This window comes from Curcuma longa, chromosome 4 (genome assembly GCF_044706935.1).
Source record: "Curcuma longa cultivar G26 ecotype Majalengka, Jawa Barat chromosome 4, ITB_CL_G26_1.1, whole genome shotgun sequence".
Classification (NCBI taxonomy): domain Eukaryota; kingdom Viridiplantae; phylum Streptophyta; class Magnoliopsida; order Zingiberales; family Zingiberaceae; genus Curcuma; species Curcuma longa.
In genome coordinates, this window is record NC_133864.1 from 17,737,578 (window position 1) to 17,754,222 (window position 16,645).

General features: G+C 34.9%; 2 protein-coding genes across 2 annotated transcripts; one reads left to right on the forward strand and one right to left on the reverse strand.

The window, feature by feature from the left end:
• On the forward strand, positions 1-4,429 carry LOC141826918 (proteasome subunit beta type-4-like). Its single transcript, XM_074714242.1, has 7 exons — positions 1-103; positions 175-230; positions 1,553-1,629; positions 2,367-2,496; positions 2,684-2,843; positions 2,915-3,100; positions 4,129-4,429. The coding sequence occupies exons 2-7, from the start codon at positions 184-186 to the stop codon at positions 4,240-4,242; spliced, it is 714 nt and encodes a 237-aa protein (XP_074570343.1). The 5' UTR covers positions 1-103; positions 175-183; the 3' UTR covers positions 4,243-4,429.
• A 5,983-nt stretch (positions 4,430-10,412) lies between these two features.
• On the reverse strand, positions 10,413-11,170 carry LOC141827928 (uncharacterized). Its single transcript, XM_074715272.1, has one exon. The coding sequence runs from the start codon at positions 11,128-11,130 to the stop codon at positions 10,609-10,611; it is 522 nt and encodes a 173-aa protein (XP_074571373.1). The 5' UTR covers positions 11,131-11,170; the 3' UTR covers positions 10,413-10,608.
• Between the last annotated feature and the right edge of the window lie 5,475 nt (positions 11,171-16,645).

Sequence of the window (16,645 nt, forward strand, 5' to 3'; positions counted from 1 at the left end):
TACAAGTCAGAAGAGAAATGCTGGCGTATTTGTTTCTTCCGCATCGAGCTTTTCTTGCTCATCGACGAACCCTAGAAACTTCCTCTTTGATTCACAATTTCTGGTTAGTTGTTTGCTGCTCACTCGATTCTTGGAATTCGTTAGACCAATTCTTTGTTTTCTTTTTGTTTGCAGACATTGGCCATGGAAGCTTCGACAATCGTGGATAATGGTGCTACTGAAAGGACCTTGTATGGATCTCGTAGTATCTTCCTATTTTTTTGTAGCTTTTTGATGATCATGATTGGTTCTTCAGTGATATGATCTCACTGTCAATTTCATCGAGATTCCGAGCGTCGATCTAGCGGTTTATTCTATCGAACTGTCGAAGAAGTTCTTATTTAGCTATTTTAGAATCTGGGGCAGCAATAATTAATGTGATGATTACTGAAATTTTAGCTGACACTATAATGGAATAATTCGTCCAGATTTTTATTGGTTTGATTTATAGATGCTGGTAGCTTATGTGGCTTGGGTACCATAGCAACAGATGATTGAATTTGAGTGTACATATGTCGTTGAAAGTACCTTACTCATGGACTTATGGGTGTTGGGATTAAGGTCGTTGATCTCTATAGCATCACTTGTTAGTAGAAATAACATGGATCATATCCAACAAAGCATTTAATTGAGATATCATGCACATCTAGAAAGCATGTGGCAGAGGAAATCTTTGGTCCCATGCATAGTTATTAAAGGCGATCGCCTGGCTGCACCTAGATGCAAAGTGTAGCCAGGCGAGCCTCTTGTGCCTGTGCACCTTAAGCATGCGTCTTGTGAGAGGAGGAAGAAATTGGTCTTGAGGAAACCGATGAAGATTCAGCTATACAAATTTGAAACATTTGGTAATGATGATAATGATATGATTGAGGAAGATGATGAAGATTTTGATGATTTAGATATTTGTTTTTTAAAAATTGAATTATGTGCATAACGTATTTATTTGCTAGTGAATTTTATATTTACATTATTGTTTAATGTTTTATGGACTATAGTTTTGTTAGTGAAATATTTTGGTAGAAATTTCCTATATATGTTTGAATTGTAAAAATTTATATCCAGAGTGCCTTACTGTAAGACGTGCACCTCACTTTGCGTGTAGCACCTATGCACTTTTGGACGTTTCACGTCTTAAATAACTATGCTCCTATGTTATCAAACATTGTGTGTACACCTGACAACAATTTGCTTCTAACAATAAGAAACAAGAGAACCAAGTCTAACATTAAAGCAAATAAGATGGCCTGAATTTCATTGTATCACTTGCTATTATCTCATATAGGCATATAGGATGACACTTCTCAGTCTTTGACTATGAAAGACTATTTAACTTTTATTAATATTTATTTATGATTCATCAGTATTCTGTGCTGCAGATAATATCTATATGATAATTGTGTTCAATCTATTCTTTTTAGTGTCTTTCCAACTTTCTATAATTTTGAATAATACTATCGAATTTGTTCATACCAACTAAATTATACAATATTAAACTTGTCAAATATTTTGACAGGTATCCGTATGTGACTGGAACATCAGTGATAGGAATGAAATATAAAGATGGTGTTATCTTTGCGGCTGATACTGGAGGTTGTTTTCTTTGAGATTTTATTTTATTTGTAGTGTTTTTCAGTTTTCACTATTATATCATAGTGGAAAACCTTACCAAGAAAGTAGTTGAAGAAGCCTCCTGATGATGATAAGAGAAGATGCTACTTTGATATGATGTAGATTGTTCTCTACGAAAATGCCTACACTGGATTTAATATATTCCTCAGTGATATGTCTTCTTTAATTCCATCTAAGCAAGACATAAATAGAAGTTGAACAAAATTATAACCAAACTAATGGTTGTGCATGTATTTATACATGTGTAAAATATGCAGACAAGGTCTCAGAAATGAAATTGGTTTAATTAATTTTTGATCTATTGGCCTTTAACTTTGTGATCCTTTTCTTCCCCTCCTCTTTGTCTTTGCTCAAAGGTGAGCGAACCCTAAGGATTGTAGTAACCACACTAAATGAGAGGATGGATGGAATTTATTACCAGAAATAACAGAGGAATCCATCTAAATGTTATGGAAAATTAGAAAACAGCTGATACACTAAACTCTTGGGAATCCTTGCAGATGCATATGATAATGAGACAACAGTGAAAGAGATTAAACTCAAATATGAACAAAAGAAATTTTGAGTTCTTGCAGTAGCAGTGTCAATAATGAATTAAAAATAAAAAAAAAAACAGAAAGAAGAATATGAAATAAGAAATATAGTTGATTGTTCTATTGCTTGACACAGATGGACTTTTGTTGATTGGAAATCTGCAGGTTCCTATGGATCTACTTTGAGATACAAGAGTGTGGATCGTATAAAGCCTATTGGGAAACACTCTCTTCTAGGTGCAAGTGGTGAAATCAGTGATTTCCAAGAGATCCTGCGCTATCTTGATGAGCTCATGTAAGAAATTTGCTTGCTTATTCAAGTATGGGTTGCTAAAAGTATAAACTTGAAATAGTCAGCAAGTCTTAGTCGGTGAATATCTGGTTGAATTTAAGTTGAGCTAACCTCATGTAGTGTTGAAATCTCATGTTTCTGTCTTTTGTCTTTTCATGTATTAACAAGAAGCATTATTTATTTCCCCTAGCTTGTATGACAACATGTGGGATGATGGGAACTCACTTGGTCCCAAGGAGATCCACAACTATCTAACTCGGGTTATGTACAATCGGCGCAATAAGTTTGACCCTCTTTTTAACTCACTTGTTGTTGGTGGAGTGAAGAATGGACAGAAGTATCTTGGGATGGTATGTAAATACCTTCTTATTGTTTTTGTTTGTGTTTGAATTAACTTAAGAATGCAATGCCCATATTATAGGTGGGTATGATTGGCACACATTTTGAGGACAATCATGTGGCCACTGGATTTGGAAATCATCTTGCAAGGCCATTACTTCGTGCTGAATGGCGTGAAGACCTGAGCTTTGAAGAAGCTGTTAAGCTGATAGAGAAGTGCCTGCTTGTGCTCTTATATCGTGATAGATCAGCAATTAACAAGTTTCAGGTATAATCTCCCAACTGGCCAAGATTGTCCTTTTGTCATTATTGATATGCAACACAAACACGGGGAAAATGAGTAATGTTTTTTGGAGTTTGGACGTGCAATAAGCGAGATTATGTTCAGCTTCCATTTATGAGTTCATACATATATTCTCCATGCACTTTAATGATGGTAAATAGACAAACGAAAGAGAAAAGGGTTATCTGACAAATAAATGGGTGGAGAAGGATGTGGACTTTAGCGAGATTAAAACAATTGATTTTCTTTACAACAAAAAAGGAGTGAAAGGAAAACACGACAACAAAAAAGGTTGGGTAATTTTTTGATAATACCCATGAACTTTGGATTGACTAGTTTTATTATATAGTGTGCAGGAATCCTCTCAAGAGCACATGTTTAAGTTGAATTACTAGAAGAAAAGACAAGTAATCCTATGATCCAATAAACTTGATTTATGGTCTTGAGTTTGCGTAGGGAATGGAACAAGAGTGAGACACATCTGAAAAGATGTCCTTCTTGTAGATTGAGGGAGATGAAGAAAGGCCAGATTTGCTAGTGAAAACAATACATCCAAACTTAACTAAATTTTTACCTAGTATCGATGGTTCTGAGTGTTTGCTTATGCATTGCTGGCTACTTTGGTTGCTTCAGAAGACGGTTGGCTTTCCACTATAGGCAGCATTGAGCCTCACTCTAGTTGATTAATGACTATAAACATATTCACTGATAGATTTTGCGATGGATGTGTTCATTGAAAAGATAGTTACATAATGTGTCAGGTCTAGATGAGATATGCTGCTTTCTATTGGGACCATTGTCGTGATGCACACAAGACATTCACCTTAGCATACTGATCGACAGCAATCTTCAAAAAATCTCAAATGAGTGTTGCATTGTCTAGCTCAAAGTTTTCCTTTGTATTCTCCCATGCAGCTACATCTGTGATGATTGTCGATCTTATTTAATAAGTGCGATAGTTCTCCACGTCAAACTTGAAAAGCATGGTTACTAAACTTCAATTACATTTGCAGGTTGCCAAGATAACAGAGGAAGGAGTGACCATCTCTCAGCCATATGCTCTGAAGACCAACTGGGGTTTCTCTGCCTTCCAAAACCCTAGCAAGGGAGCTGAGGGATCATGGTAATTAAGGTTTCGATGGGAAGGAGTGGTGTGATGATATCGTTCTAGTTTCTTGAGCAGAAATCGTGCACTAGTTAAACTGTATGTGGATGCATTGTGATGGCTTTAGTCGACTTGTTCCAATGATTTAATTTGTACCTCACCATGGAGTTCTATTTTCGAAATTCTAATTAGCCCTTCGTTCCGATTTATGTGTTGCCTGCCAATTTAATTTTTTGCTTGATGCTTCATTTGGAGGAAAAGTTACAGTGAAAAGTATAAACTTTCGAAACTTATTTATTTTTGAAATATGTTTTAAAAATAAGTTTTGTTTAATTTAGGGAGAACTATTGAGCAATGTGTTTTTTTGCCATCAAATCAGATGGAAATAAATTTTAAAGCATCTCTTCCCTTGAACGAACAAAAAAAATAAAATAAAATAAAATTCTTCCACAAATTTCTTCTCTCCTGGGAAATGAAATCTAAACTCTGCGAAAAACAATCGGAAGAAAGTCTAGGTTAAAAGTATACACAATAAAAGAACAGTTTGTATACGAAAATTTCATGAATACGGGTCGAAGAAGGATCTATTCAAAATTATGCAAGATCTATTCAAAGTTCGTGCAGGAACGAACTCATTGTATATATGAATAGCAATCTTAAATATGCTGATGAGTAAAAAAAAAAAAAATCATTTACAAACTTTAAAAGTTAAAAAATTTAAATAATTTTCAATCTGATATAAATTCAACTTAACCTAATCTTAACTAAAAATATATAGAAAAATGCTACAAACGATGAGCATACATAGAACTTCACAACCCCAAGCCAACCCAATTACCATACATAAAAAATTCATGTCACGTTACCCTTTTCGCTCGACACGAGATCCCTTCAAACGAAGCTTATAATTTTAAATATTTTTTTATAATTTAGATATCCAATCTTTTAAATCAATTAATTTTAAAAATAATCGACTTGATCTCAAAAAATAATTAAAAAATACAAACGATGCATCCTCTCCAACAACATTTGAAGATTATCTTTTCATAAAAAAATTAATTCATAATATATAGTAACTAGAAATAAATGTGGATATCTAATTAACCATATAAATGTTTTGTCATTGCACCGTAACCCGAGAGCTTGCATTTTAAATTGATTGTTGCAAAGATAACAATGTTCACCCTAAGTGCTCCTCCACTGCCTGCCCTAAGACCTCGTGAAAAGAAAGATAAATCATGATATTGAACGACCTCCTAGATGAAAAGAACTAATTCCTCAAGGACATGCATCATTGAGGATTCAAACCTCATTTCATTGTTACAAATCTACCACCTAAATACCAATTCGACTATACTCATGAAAATTTATATTTTAAATTGATCGTCTGCTATCCGAGTACCTTCCATGGAGATTTGTATTTTAAATTGATGATATAAATCCCAATCAGTCTCATGGACTCAATCTCTGGGGGTGGACACGTTTAAGGTGGTACAGAAAATTTCCCACCGACCACCAAATCGATCCTATGCCCGTGGAGAAAATTTTGTATTTGGGGATCGAAATTGATGATCTTGTATTTTAAATTGATGATCCATATAGAAGTGGATCAGCAAAATTAAGTACATGAAATACACTACCTATATACATACAATCTGTAGAACAAAGGTGCAGCCAGGATAAATAGTATAGTGCAAAAAATTCACTGAACCAGAAATACAAAGGGAAATTGTAAATTTCAAGTTGATTAGGCCAAATTACTATACAATATCTTCCACAGAAATTAAAAACATCCAAGGATAACATTTTCACTGGAACCAAACATCTACGCAGGATATGACGGGGATACAAATATATATATATATATATATATGCCAAAATAACAAACAAGAAAGAGCCTTGTCAAGATGAATTCGTACAAATTTTTAAAAAAATATTCATGCCTAGCATTGTTTTTGTGAAATTTGCTCCATATAGAACAAGCACTAAACTATGTGCACAGCTTAAACAATTTGCAATACTGAGTACCATAGGCGACCACACACAAAATCCATCACCGGCAATGGTTTTGTAAAATCTCTTGCCCAGTTGTACGAGGCATACTTTTTCTAGGGCTTCCTTAATTAAAACTTAAAGAAACTGAAACACTTTGCAATCTTAAAAAACAAGTTGAAGGGCAGTGCTAGAGATCTGAGAAGTTTGTAGCTCTGTTGTCTTATAAGAACAAGACAAAATCCTAGAGGTCTTTTTCTTAGACTGAGAACCTGCTTCTATAAATAACTGTTCCAAAGTGTATGAGAGATCCATGATTTCAAGAATGTTTTTAGTTAAACAAAAGCAAGAATCATAAAGTTGCATAAAGTAGATAAGGTTCTACCCAATGGAGGCAGAAACAGAGAGATCTCAAAATGGATGCCAGCAGACTAGAAACCAAATTATCAGATAAGTGAACAACTGACTAGAGAACTTGTACGATAATTTTCCTTCAAAATAGTTATAGAAAAAGCTAAGAAACTCCCAAACAACTAAGCAAATCTATGCATTGCTTCAACTTACACTTAACTGACTCAGCCTCCCAACAAAATGAATTACAATGTCCCAAACACTTATGGTAATTACATGGATCATTTACTATCATAAAAATCTGTACAAGTTGATACTATCTTTAGTCAAACTAAAAGCAATCTAAGTATTTTATGTCCTGAAAAGTCGTTTCCTAACTTCTGAGTTCTTATCACACAACCAATCTTTAAGCAGAGCAACTTTGCACGGTGTTAAGAGGTGTATGCAGTATTTTCAAAACTGGATTGGACAGTCCACAATTCAACCAGTAAATCCAGAACAGGAGGCCGATTCAGTTCAGCAATGGAAGAGTTGGCAAGGTATGTGCAGATGAATCATTCATATACAATCAATTTATGAATACAAGAAATGAACTATAAACATAATATAATTATTCAGATTCTCATGTAAGGTTTTCTAGTGTCACGACTAAGGTGACTTTCCTGACAACTTCAGAACTCAACCAATATGTAACATTCACATAAGATTACATCTACCTTATAATAGATGGTGATATGAAGCAAGATTTATGTTTAATAACGGTCATTAAGTAAAACATACAGATCCTATATAAACATTTTATATCGATGAACAAAAAAAATCTTGTTACAAAGTAGCATCATCTTTGGACTCCTTGCGTTTTTTTCATAAATAGAAAAACAAAATTTCATTAAATTTCTCACATTCTTACTACAGGACACAAGGAAATAGGAAAATGAATGATTAGAAGTAGGAAAAATAAATGGCAAAGTCATGGGGGTCTACCTCTGTCTACCACTGCTGATTGCTGTAGGAGGTAGTGTCTAGCTTTTAGTAGTGGAGTATCTAGATATGCCAATTAAAGATTAAATTAACCAATATAGAGTATGCATATGCGCTAATGTTTTAAAAAGCCATTTTAGGCGATAGGCATTCTACCCACTGTATAGCACCTAGATAGGAAGTGAAAGCTTAGGCAGTTGAAATAAAGATAATATTAAAATAAACTAGATTGATGTTAATATTAAAAAATGCCTACCACCATATATATCCAACAAAGCATATAAATTAATTAAAACAAGAGTATTATCACTAGTAAACAAGTGATAATTGACAGGCAAACTCCTAACTACAATAAAACAAACTCAATCCACATTGAATCATAGAATACATAACACATCAAAAACACACAAGAACATAACAATGCACATTAAATCAAATCAATTATAAGAAATCAACCACAACAAAAACAACCAAACCTTATCCCACTAGGTGGGGTCGGCTATATGGATCCTTCTACGCCATTGGGTTCCATCCCCTACAATATTATTATTTATATTTAAATAAATTTTATCTTGATTTACTGTTACTAACTAAGTTTTTTTTTTAAAAAAAATTTCCTCTTCCTCATTTGATTTACATATTTGTCATAATTTCACATCGCCTAACTAAAGCAGTTATTGATCGTCTAAGTACATGTCTGTACCATCTTAATCGTATCTCTTGGAGTTTTCCCTCAATAGGTGCAACTTCGACTTTCTTTCTAATTTTTTCATTTCTTATCTTATCCATCTTTGTATGTCTACACATTCACTTTAACATCCTTATCTCTACAACTCTCATCTTCTGCTCATGTGTTCAAGTCATAATCTAACATTCAGCTCCATATAACATAGCAAGTCTAATCGCCATTTTATAAAATTTTTCTTTAAATTTTAGAAGTACTTTACGATCACAAAGAACATCAACACTCTTTTCTATTTCAACCATCCCATTTGTATTATATGTAAGGCATCTCTCATTCCATCCATCCTTTTGTAAAAAAGATTCTAAATACTTATACTTAAAGCTCTCAATTACAGACAACTCGACATCTCTTATCTTAACAATTATCTCATAACGTCTTAGTATTATTAAACTCAAATTTCATATATTATATCTTTACTCTATCAAGTCTAAAACCTTTCACTTATAGTATTTCTCAATATGATTCGAGTTTAGCATTTACTCCTTCACGTGTTTCATCTACCAAAAAAATATTATCTGCAAACAACAAGCACTACGGTACCGTATCTTGGATGCGTCTAGTGAGTTTGTCTAGGATTAGTGTAAAAATATAGAGACTTAAAGTTGATCCTTGATGTAACCCTATTCTGAAGGGAAACACTTCGATTAATCTGCCTGAAGTCTTCACTCTTGCCATTACATCCTCATACATATCCTTAATTAATTCAATATACGTTATGCTAACACCTCTCTTTTCTAAAAATCTCCATATAATTTCTCTTGGGATTTTATCATAAACTTTTTCTAGATCGATGAATACCATAGGTAAGTCTTGCTTTTGTTCTCGATGCTTTTCAATTAGTTGCCTAAGAAGATATATAATTTCTATTGTCGACCTTCCAAACAAATTCAAAATGATTTTTGATCACTGTTGTCTCATTCCTTAGTCTTTTTTCTATTAATCTTTCTTAAAATTTCATAGTACAACTCATTCGTTTAATACCTTTATAGTTTACACAATTTTGTACATTTCTTTTATTCTTATATAAGAAAACTATAGTATTTACCCTCCAACGATCAAACATTTTATTTAGTTTTCAATATCAAGTTGAATAACTTTGTAAGTCGTTCAATACCTTGTTTCCTTAGGCACTTCCGTACCTCTATCAGAATATTATCTGGTCTAACTACTTTTCCATTTTGCATTCCATTTAAAGCTTATTCTATTTTTGAAGGTTGAATTCCACGATAAAATTTTAAATTTCTATACACATTTAACCTAGTTAAATTACCAAAGTTAAGTTATTACCTAAACCTAAACCTTCATTAAAAAATTGATAAAAATACCTCTTTCATCACTTTTTTATTTTCTCATCATTTACTAGTACCTTATTACATTCGTCTTTAATACATTTTATTTGGATAAGATGCCTGAACCACCTAGGAGACTAGGAGGGCCTCTTGAATTGCTTTTGAAAAATCCACCTAAAGGGAATCACTTATTCACTAGGTGAAGTGTTCCCCTAACAAGATTGACTAGGCAACCACCTAGATCGGTTTTTTGAGTCATGATTTGCACTGTCTCACACAATCTCTCATCCAAATACACACACAATACAGAAGCATGATTGCAGTGATATAGTGAATCCACTGAATGTGGCTGTATGGATTAATTCTATAACAATGCACTGAAAGTCTTCCTCCAATCATGTTCCTAGTCATAACATTAATACTTCTTTCACTTTAACATCTACTAAAGGATATTATGCATACCAAAGATCCCTTAGACTTAACATTTTGAGTAACACTATTGAACAATACCTCAATATCTGACTCGTACATAGATGCTATATACTTTTATCCATACTACATTAAGATCTAAATATTGACCTCACACTGTCAAAGATGTGAGCAAACATTTAATGTCAACTACAAATTAATCTAAAGCCTTAAAGTTTCAATGAATTTCTGAACATGAGGAAAACTGATCATAAGCATATTCTTATTTGATATATATATATTTTAAAAAAGTTTCATGCTGTAACTCATTAGAATAATTTCTAACAAAAAAAAACTGACTTTGAATGTGCACTTTCTTCTTACATGATATTATTCAAGCAAAATGAATAACCATAAATAATACTCTAAGGAAACAAGAGGAACTCTAGTATTAATATAGGAAACCAACTGCACGCAGATTACATCAATCTTCAAATAACATAAGCGTTGAATTATCGAAAACAGTATCATTGGAGATTATTATTGAATAAACCAGTAAAACATCAAATGCCTTTGATCCAGCAACAGAACGACGAGCAAGATGAGTTTTTTTTTCCCCCACCTATGGGATGTCCCAGGGCTTGGGTTCAGGGAGAACGACGACCATACCTTGCAGTTCGTGCTGGAGAACAACCTGACACGCAAGCCTTGCGTGCTTGTTAAACACACGTTTCCGGGATTCCGTGGTGCGGACGAAATGCTCATGGGTGAGGATGTAACGCTCATCGTAGGACAAGGGGGGCAGCTTGTCAAGCCACTCCTGGGCGATATGGACCTCGCACACACCAGAGCAGGCGTCGATTTCCTCAAGCCGATGGGACGCCGGGTCGATCAGGCCGCCATTGATCAGGGCGCGGAGGAGCGTATGCCCCGACAGTCCGATGATCGCGTGCTTGTTCCCATCGTGATCGATGGCGGAGAGCTTCACGATCCGGTCGGAAACCTTTTTGGATCCAGTAGCGGAGGGAGCGACGACGTCAACGAGCGCCGAATAGGCGGAGGTGCGGGGAAGAGGCTGTCGGAGGAGGGAGGGGCTGGCTCGGGCGAGGTGGATAGGCATCCGGCGAAGGGCCGCAAACGCCATTTCTAGGGCTTCCCAAACTCGTCTAGGGCTTCCCAAACTCGTCGAGGGAAATGAAGGAGGTTCGATCGGCCTCTCGTGGTGGGGTCACATGTATTTGATTCTTAACGGGTCGGATTATGCTGTTCGATCCTAAGGATTCGAAATCCAAAATAGCAGAGCGGGTGGCCTGACTCGTCCAAGCAACTTTTCTTCTGCAAAAGATGGAATCCGTCACCTCAGCCCCACACGATCGGTTAGCTGACCATCTAAAGGAGGTAAATCAAAAAATTATAGTTAATTTCCAAACAACTTTGATTTTGATTTAGAGATGAGTTAAGAAGGAGGAAAAGAAGAGAAGTGTAAGTTTCAGAATTGGTATAATTTTTTTATATTTTGATTTATATTTTATTTGGGAGGAGACGATAAAAGGGAAGGGAAGGATAAATAAGGGGAAAGGAGAATTTTGACTCTTGTGTTGGGATAAAATGAGTTAAGAAGGGAAATTAAAAAAGGAAAGGAAAGGATGAGCTTTACCTTTATATGATCATAAATCGTTAGAATTTTTTACACTCTGAATTGAGATGTAAGGAAGGAAAAGAGGAACTTAAAAATATTTTATTTCAATGTTATCTCTATTTTAAAATATTAAATTTTAAATTAACTCATTTATTTAGATATTTTATTTTTACATAGTGGCTCCTCACACAATGTACATGCGTTGTCACTACTAAGTGTCCAATCGCTCGCACTCCACAACATTAGCATCGACCTTGGCCGTAAATCTCTTTGAGGATAAGACTCAAGAGGACAACGATAGATAACCCTAATCTTCTTTTTTTCTCCAAGGAAAATGACTTATCCAAAGAGCATGTGTTATTTATTTTAGGATTTTTCATATTCCAACTTCTACATGCAATATTGACAGAATTTTATAGTTTTTTATCTATTCTCTACATGCGTTATCTTTTTTAAGAAATGAGGGTATTTTTATAACTTTATATATTTAATCTTCATTCCTCTTCCTTTTCTTTCAAATAAGGTAATACATGTTACGTTAATGAACCTTTCATTCCTTCTAAATAAGAGGAATATAAATATTTTACTTCCCCTCCCTTTCTCTCCGTTCTCCTCCATTCCTCTTCCGTTAATGAATCTTTTCTCACCCCATCCAAATAAAGCGGAAGGGGAAGGAGAACTCAAAAATAATTTATTTCAAATTTATCCTTATATTAAAATATTAATTCCTAGAATAATTCATTTAGTAGGTATCTCATTTTTGCACTGTCGTCGCTTCTCACATAACTGTTGGGTTGCAAGGGTGCAAACATAGTCTCACATCTAAAGTACATGAAAAAGATCATGGGGTTAAAAGGATGGAAAGTATCTCCATTGGTATGAGGCCTTTTGGGGAGAGCCCAAGAACAAAGCCATGAGGACTTAGGCCCAAAGTGGACAATATCATACCATTGTGGAGATATATATTTTGATTTCATCGGTACTAACAAGTGGTATCAGAGTGAGATCGCTCTTCACCGTCTCGCTCTTCACCGGACTAACCGCCGGATGAGCCATGATCCAGATTTAACAATGTGGTTTGAACCTTAAACAAAGAAAGTGGGTGCTCCCGTGTCTAAATCAAGAGGATTAGACACCAGGTGAGAAGTCCTAGTAGGTCGGGTGGACCGAGGGGTAAAAAGTTCTAGTTACGATTAGGTGGGAAGTCCTAGGAGGTCGGATGGACCGAGGGACAAAAAGTTTTAGTTGCGATGATGGGGAGGGGATTGTTGGGTTGCAAGGGTGCAAACATAGTCCCACATCTAAAGTACATGGAAAAGATCATGGGGTTAAAAGGATGAAAAATATCTCTATTGGTATGAGGCCTTTTGGGGAGAGCCCAAGAACAAAATTATAAGGGCTTAGGCCCAAAGTGGACAATATCATACCATTGTGGAGATATTTTGATTCCATCGGTACTAACAATAACGTGATCCGTCAGGGTCCAATCGCTCGCACTCTATGATGTTGACGTAGACCCTCGTCGCAAATCTCTCTGAGGATAAGATGACAAGGACATGTAATCTTAATCTCCTCCTCCTCCTCCCTCGTTATCTTAAGACTTAAAAAAAAAGATAAATCATTTACCTACTACTATTATAATTGTAAACAAGATCACTAGATTCATGTTAATAGAAAAGTTTTAGATCCTTTCCGGACCTCTTTATTATTTAATTCAATTCTAAACTATATTACCCATTCACTCATCCCAAACAAAAGACTCTTTGTCACTTTGGATAACATAGTGTTAGCAAATCGGGCCGCAAAAACCGCTTTTTTGCGTTGCGGAAAACCCCGATTCACTAGCCACCGGATCCGTGCGAAACATAAAATTTGTTTTCTTTAGATCTACTTAGATCTACATGTTTAGAGTTTTTACCCTTGGTGCGTGCCCTTCGCGTATCCCGCTCGCTCCTTTGGTTCGCCGGATCTCGAAGGAGTCAAGTGTACTCCTCTCTAATGGTATCCACACGAACAAGAGATGGAGGAGACCAAACCTTGAGTGTGCTAGCACTCTATAGAGTGTTCGGTCAGATGTGGAGAGGGAGAGGAGAAGGAGAAAGCCACACAAGAGCAAGGAAGAAGAACGAGTAAAACCAAAAAAGAGAATGAGAGAGGAAGCACTTCAACGTTGGAATGAAAACCAAAAGCACCTCATCCACTTTTTGGCCGTCCACTTCAAGACCATTAAAGCCAATTTAATCCCATTAAAACCTTATGAGTTACAAATCTTATTTGTAACCTCTCATGATGTGGCATCATCATTGGCCATCACATATGCCACATAATCTTGGTCAAGTCAAACATTGACCATGAGGTGGCATATGTCTCTTCATCTTCCCCATGATGTGGAGCATCATAATTGGCTATCATTTATGCCACCTCAACAAAAAGTCAATTGGTCAAGTCAAACATTGACCATGAGGTGGCATAAGTCAAGTCAAACTTGACTATGACATGACATAAAGTCAAGTCAACATTTATGATGACATGACACAAAGTCAAGTCAAACTTGACTCCCAAAATTCTCCTAATCAAGTCAAGTCAAAACTTGACTTCTAATCTCCCAAGGTTGATCAAATCAACTCAATTAGTCTAGTTAGGATTACACTTAATCCAATTTGATTCATCATATGAATCTAATCCTCTTGATTCATCACATGAACCTAATCTCCACCTAATTGCCCTTTGTGTGTGACCCTATAGGTTCTTGTAACGTTGGCAATGCTTCTAAACTCGATTTAGAAACATAAGTAGTGAGCGGTATCTAGCAACACATCACTACTACCCAAGTTACAAGAATGTTGAGATCCAACATCACCATTGTGACTACTAATTGTGACTCTTCACAATATGTGACAATGTCCTTCTATCCTTGATATCATGATTGATTAAACCGAGGCATAGACCGTGTCATCCTCTAATCAATCTATGTCTTGAACTCCAAGTAGACTCACTACAATCAAACGAGCTCAACATCACATGTTGACTCATTTGGGCATGGCCATGCACTTTAGTGGTCTAACTCTATCAAGAACTATGATATCACTCCCGTTATATGGGAGGGATAGATCCCATCTACATCACTCACATCCCTCCGCATAATTTGTTACATACCTAGTAATCGCCTTTATAGTCCACCCAGTTACGGGTGACGTTTGACGAAGCCAAAGTAAGTAATTCCTTATGTAGGGAACCATGGTGACTTCAGGTCCAAGGACTAATAGTCATACTAATAGCTATATGAGAAAGTATATGACACTCATATAACGATCCATGATACTTTCTCATGGCGGGTCATTCAGTATACATTTTCCAATGCATACCCATGTGTCAACTTGATATCTCATATCCATGACTTGTGAGATCAAGTCATCATGTTGACCTACATGCTAGTCTCGTCGTATTAACATTGTCCTTGAATGTTAATACTTGACTAGGAATCATTTAGAGTAGTGTTCTCTATATCATCTCACTATCGATTCAACTAATCCACTGATATAGATACAAACCAGCTACTCAAGGACATTACTATACTTAGTTATTTGGCACCAATACAAGTAAGTATAATAACCATAAAATGCCTTTATAAATAGAAATATGATACAATGAGTCCATACAACAATCATCATATGATCGGCTCTAGGGCTCTCACTAACACATAGTTGATATCAATGTTATTTATATTGATTAACTTTCAAAAATTTTCTTGTTTTTGAAATTTCTTATATCTTAGTGGAGGTAAAGGAATAACATCTGACTCAAGAATAATAAAAAATACATTAATCAGATTAGAGTATCTTAAAATTCCAGAAGGTAAATTAAATGATATATATTATGATTAGACTTTCCTTGCTTTTACAATTTCATAATACATTTTTTAAAGAAAATACTATCTTGTTGATGTTGGATTTATGTTGAAAAGCGGTCTTACACCATATCGAGAAGAACGTTATCATTTGAAAGAATATAGTCGCAAGTCACCACAAAATGCTCGAGAGTTATTTAATCTTCAGCATTCTTCCTTGCACAATGCAATTGAAAGAGCTTTTAGAGTCCTTAAGAAGAGATTTGTTATTATAGGAAGTTCAACGGAGGCAAATTATGAAGTTGAAACTCAAAAAGAAATTATTCTCTATTGTTGTATTTTACACAATTACTTGATCAATGTTGATCCAAATGAGGGATTGTTCGTTGAGGTTGATGCTGAACTTAATAATAAAAGTGAACATCTTGAAGAAAATCATAGTAATAAAGATGACAATGAAGATGCAAGAAGGAGAAAATTGCTTAGGGATTCCATAGCTACACCTATATGGTTAGATTATAATATGTGATATTTATATTTATTTATTTATCTTGTGATTTTGGACAAATTCTCTTGTAATTGGATGATTGTGAATGTTGACATTTTAATTTATTATGTTGTTTGAATTTTATGTCATATGACTGTTTATGTGATTATATGTTAGATTGTTACTATATTTTTTATCTTAAGGATGCCAAAAAAGGACTTGCAAAGTGAGTGAAGTGCAAGCAAGACGAATAATCAATGTTTCTAGAATAAAGTAATGGATGATTCACTTATTGATGCATATTTGAACCAACATAATATAGGTAACAAGGTTGGTGGAACCTTTACTACACATACATTTGAAAATATTATAAATGAATTTAAAACAAAATTTTTTGGCAAACTTATCGATAAAGACATATTTCAAAATTGCATGAAACATATTAAAAGAGGTTGGTTTTCATGTTATGATATATTCAAAAATGATATGAGTGGTTTTGTATGAGATTCCATCACAGAATTATTCAATGTTAAACCTGAAGTTTGACAACAACTAATTGATGTGTATATGCATTTGAAAACTATATTTATTTTTCTCTTATGATACTATCTATGAATGAATGTTTGATACAATTATATTATAATTTATAGATCAAACCAACAGTTACCGAATGGAAGAGCAAGTCT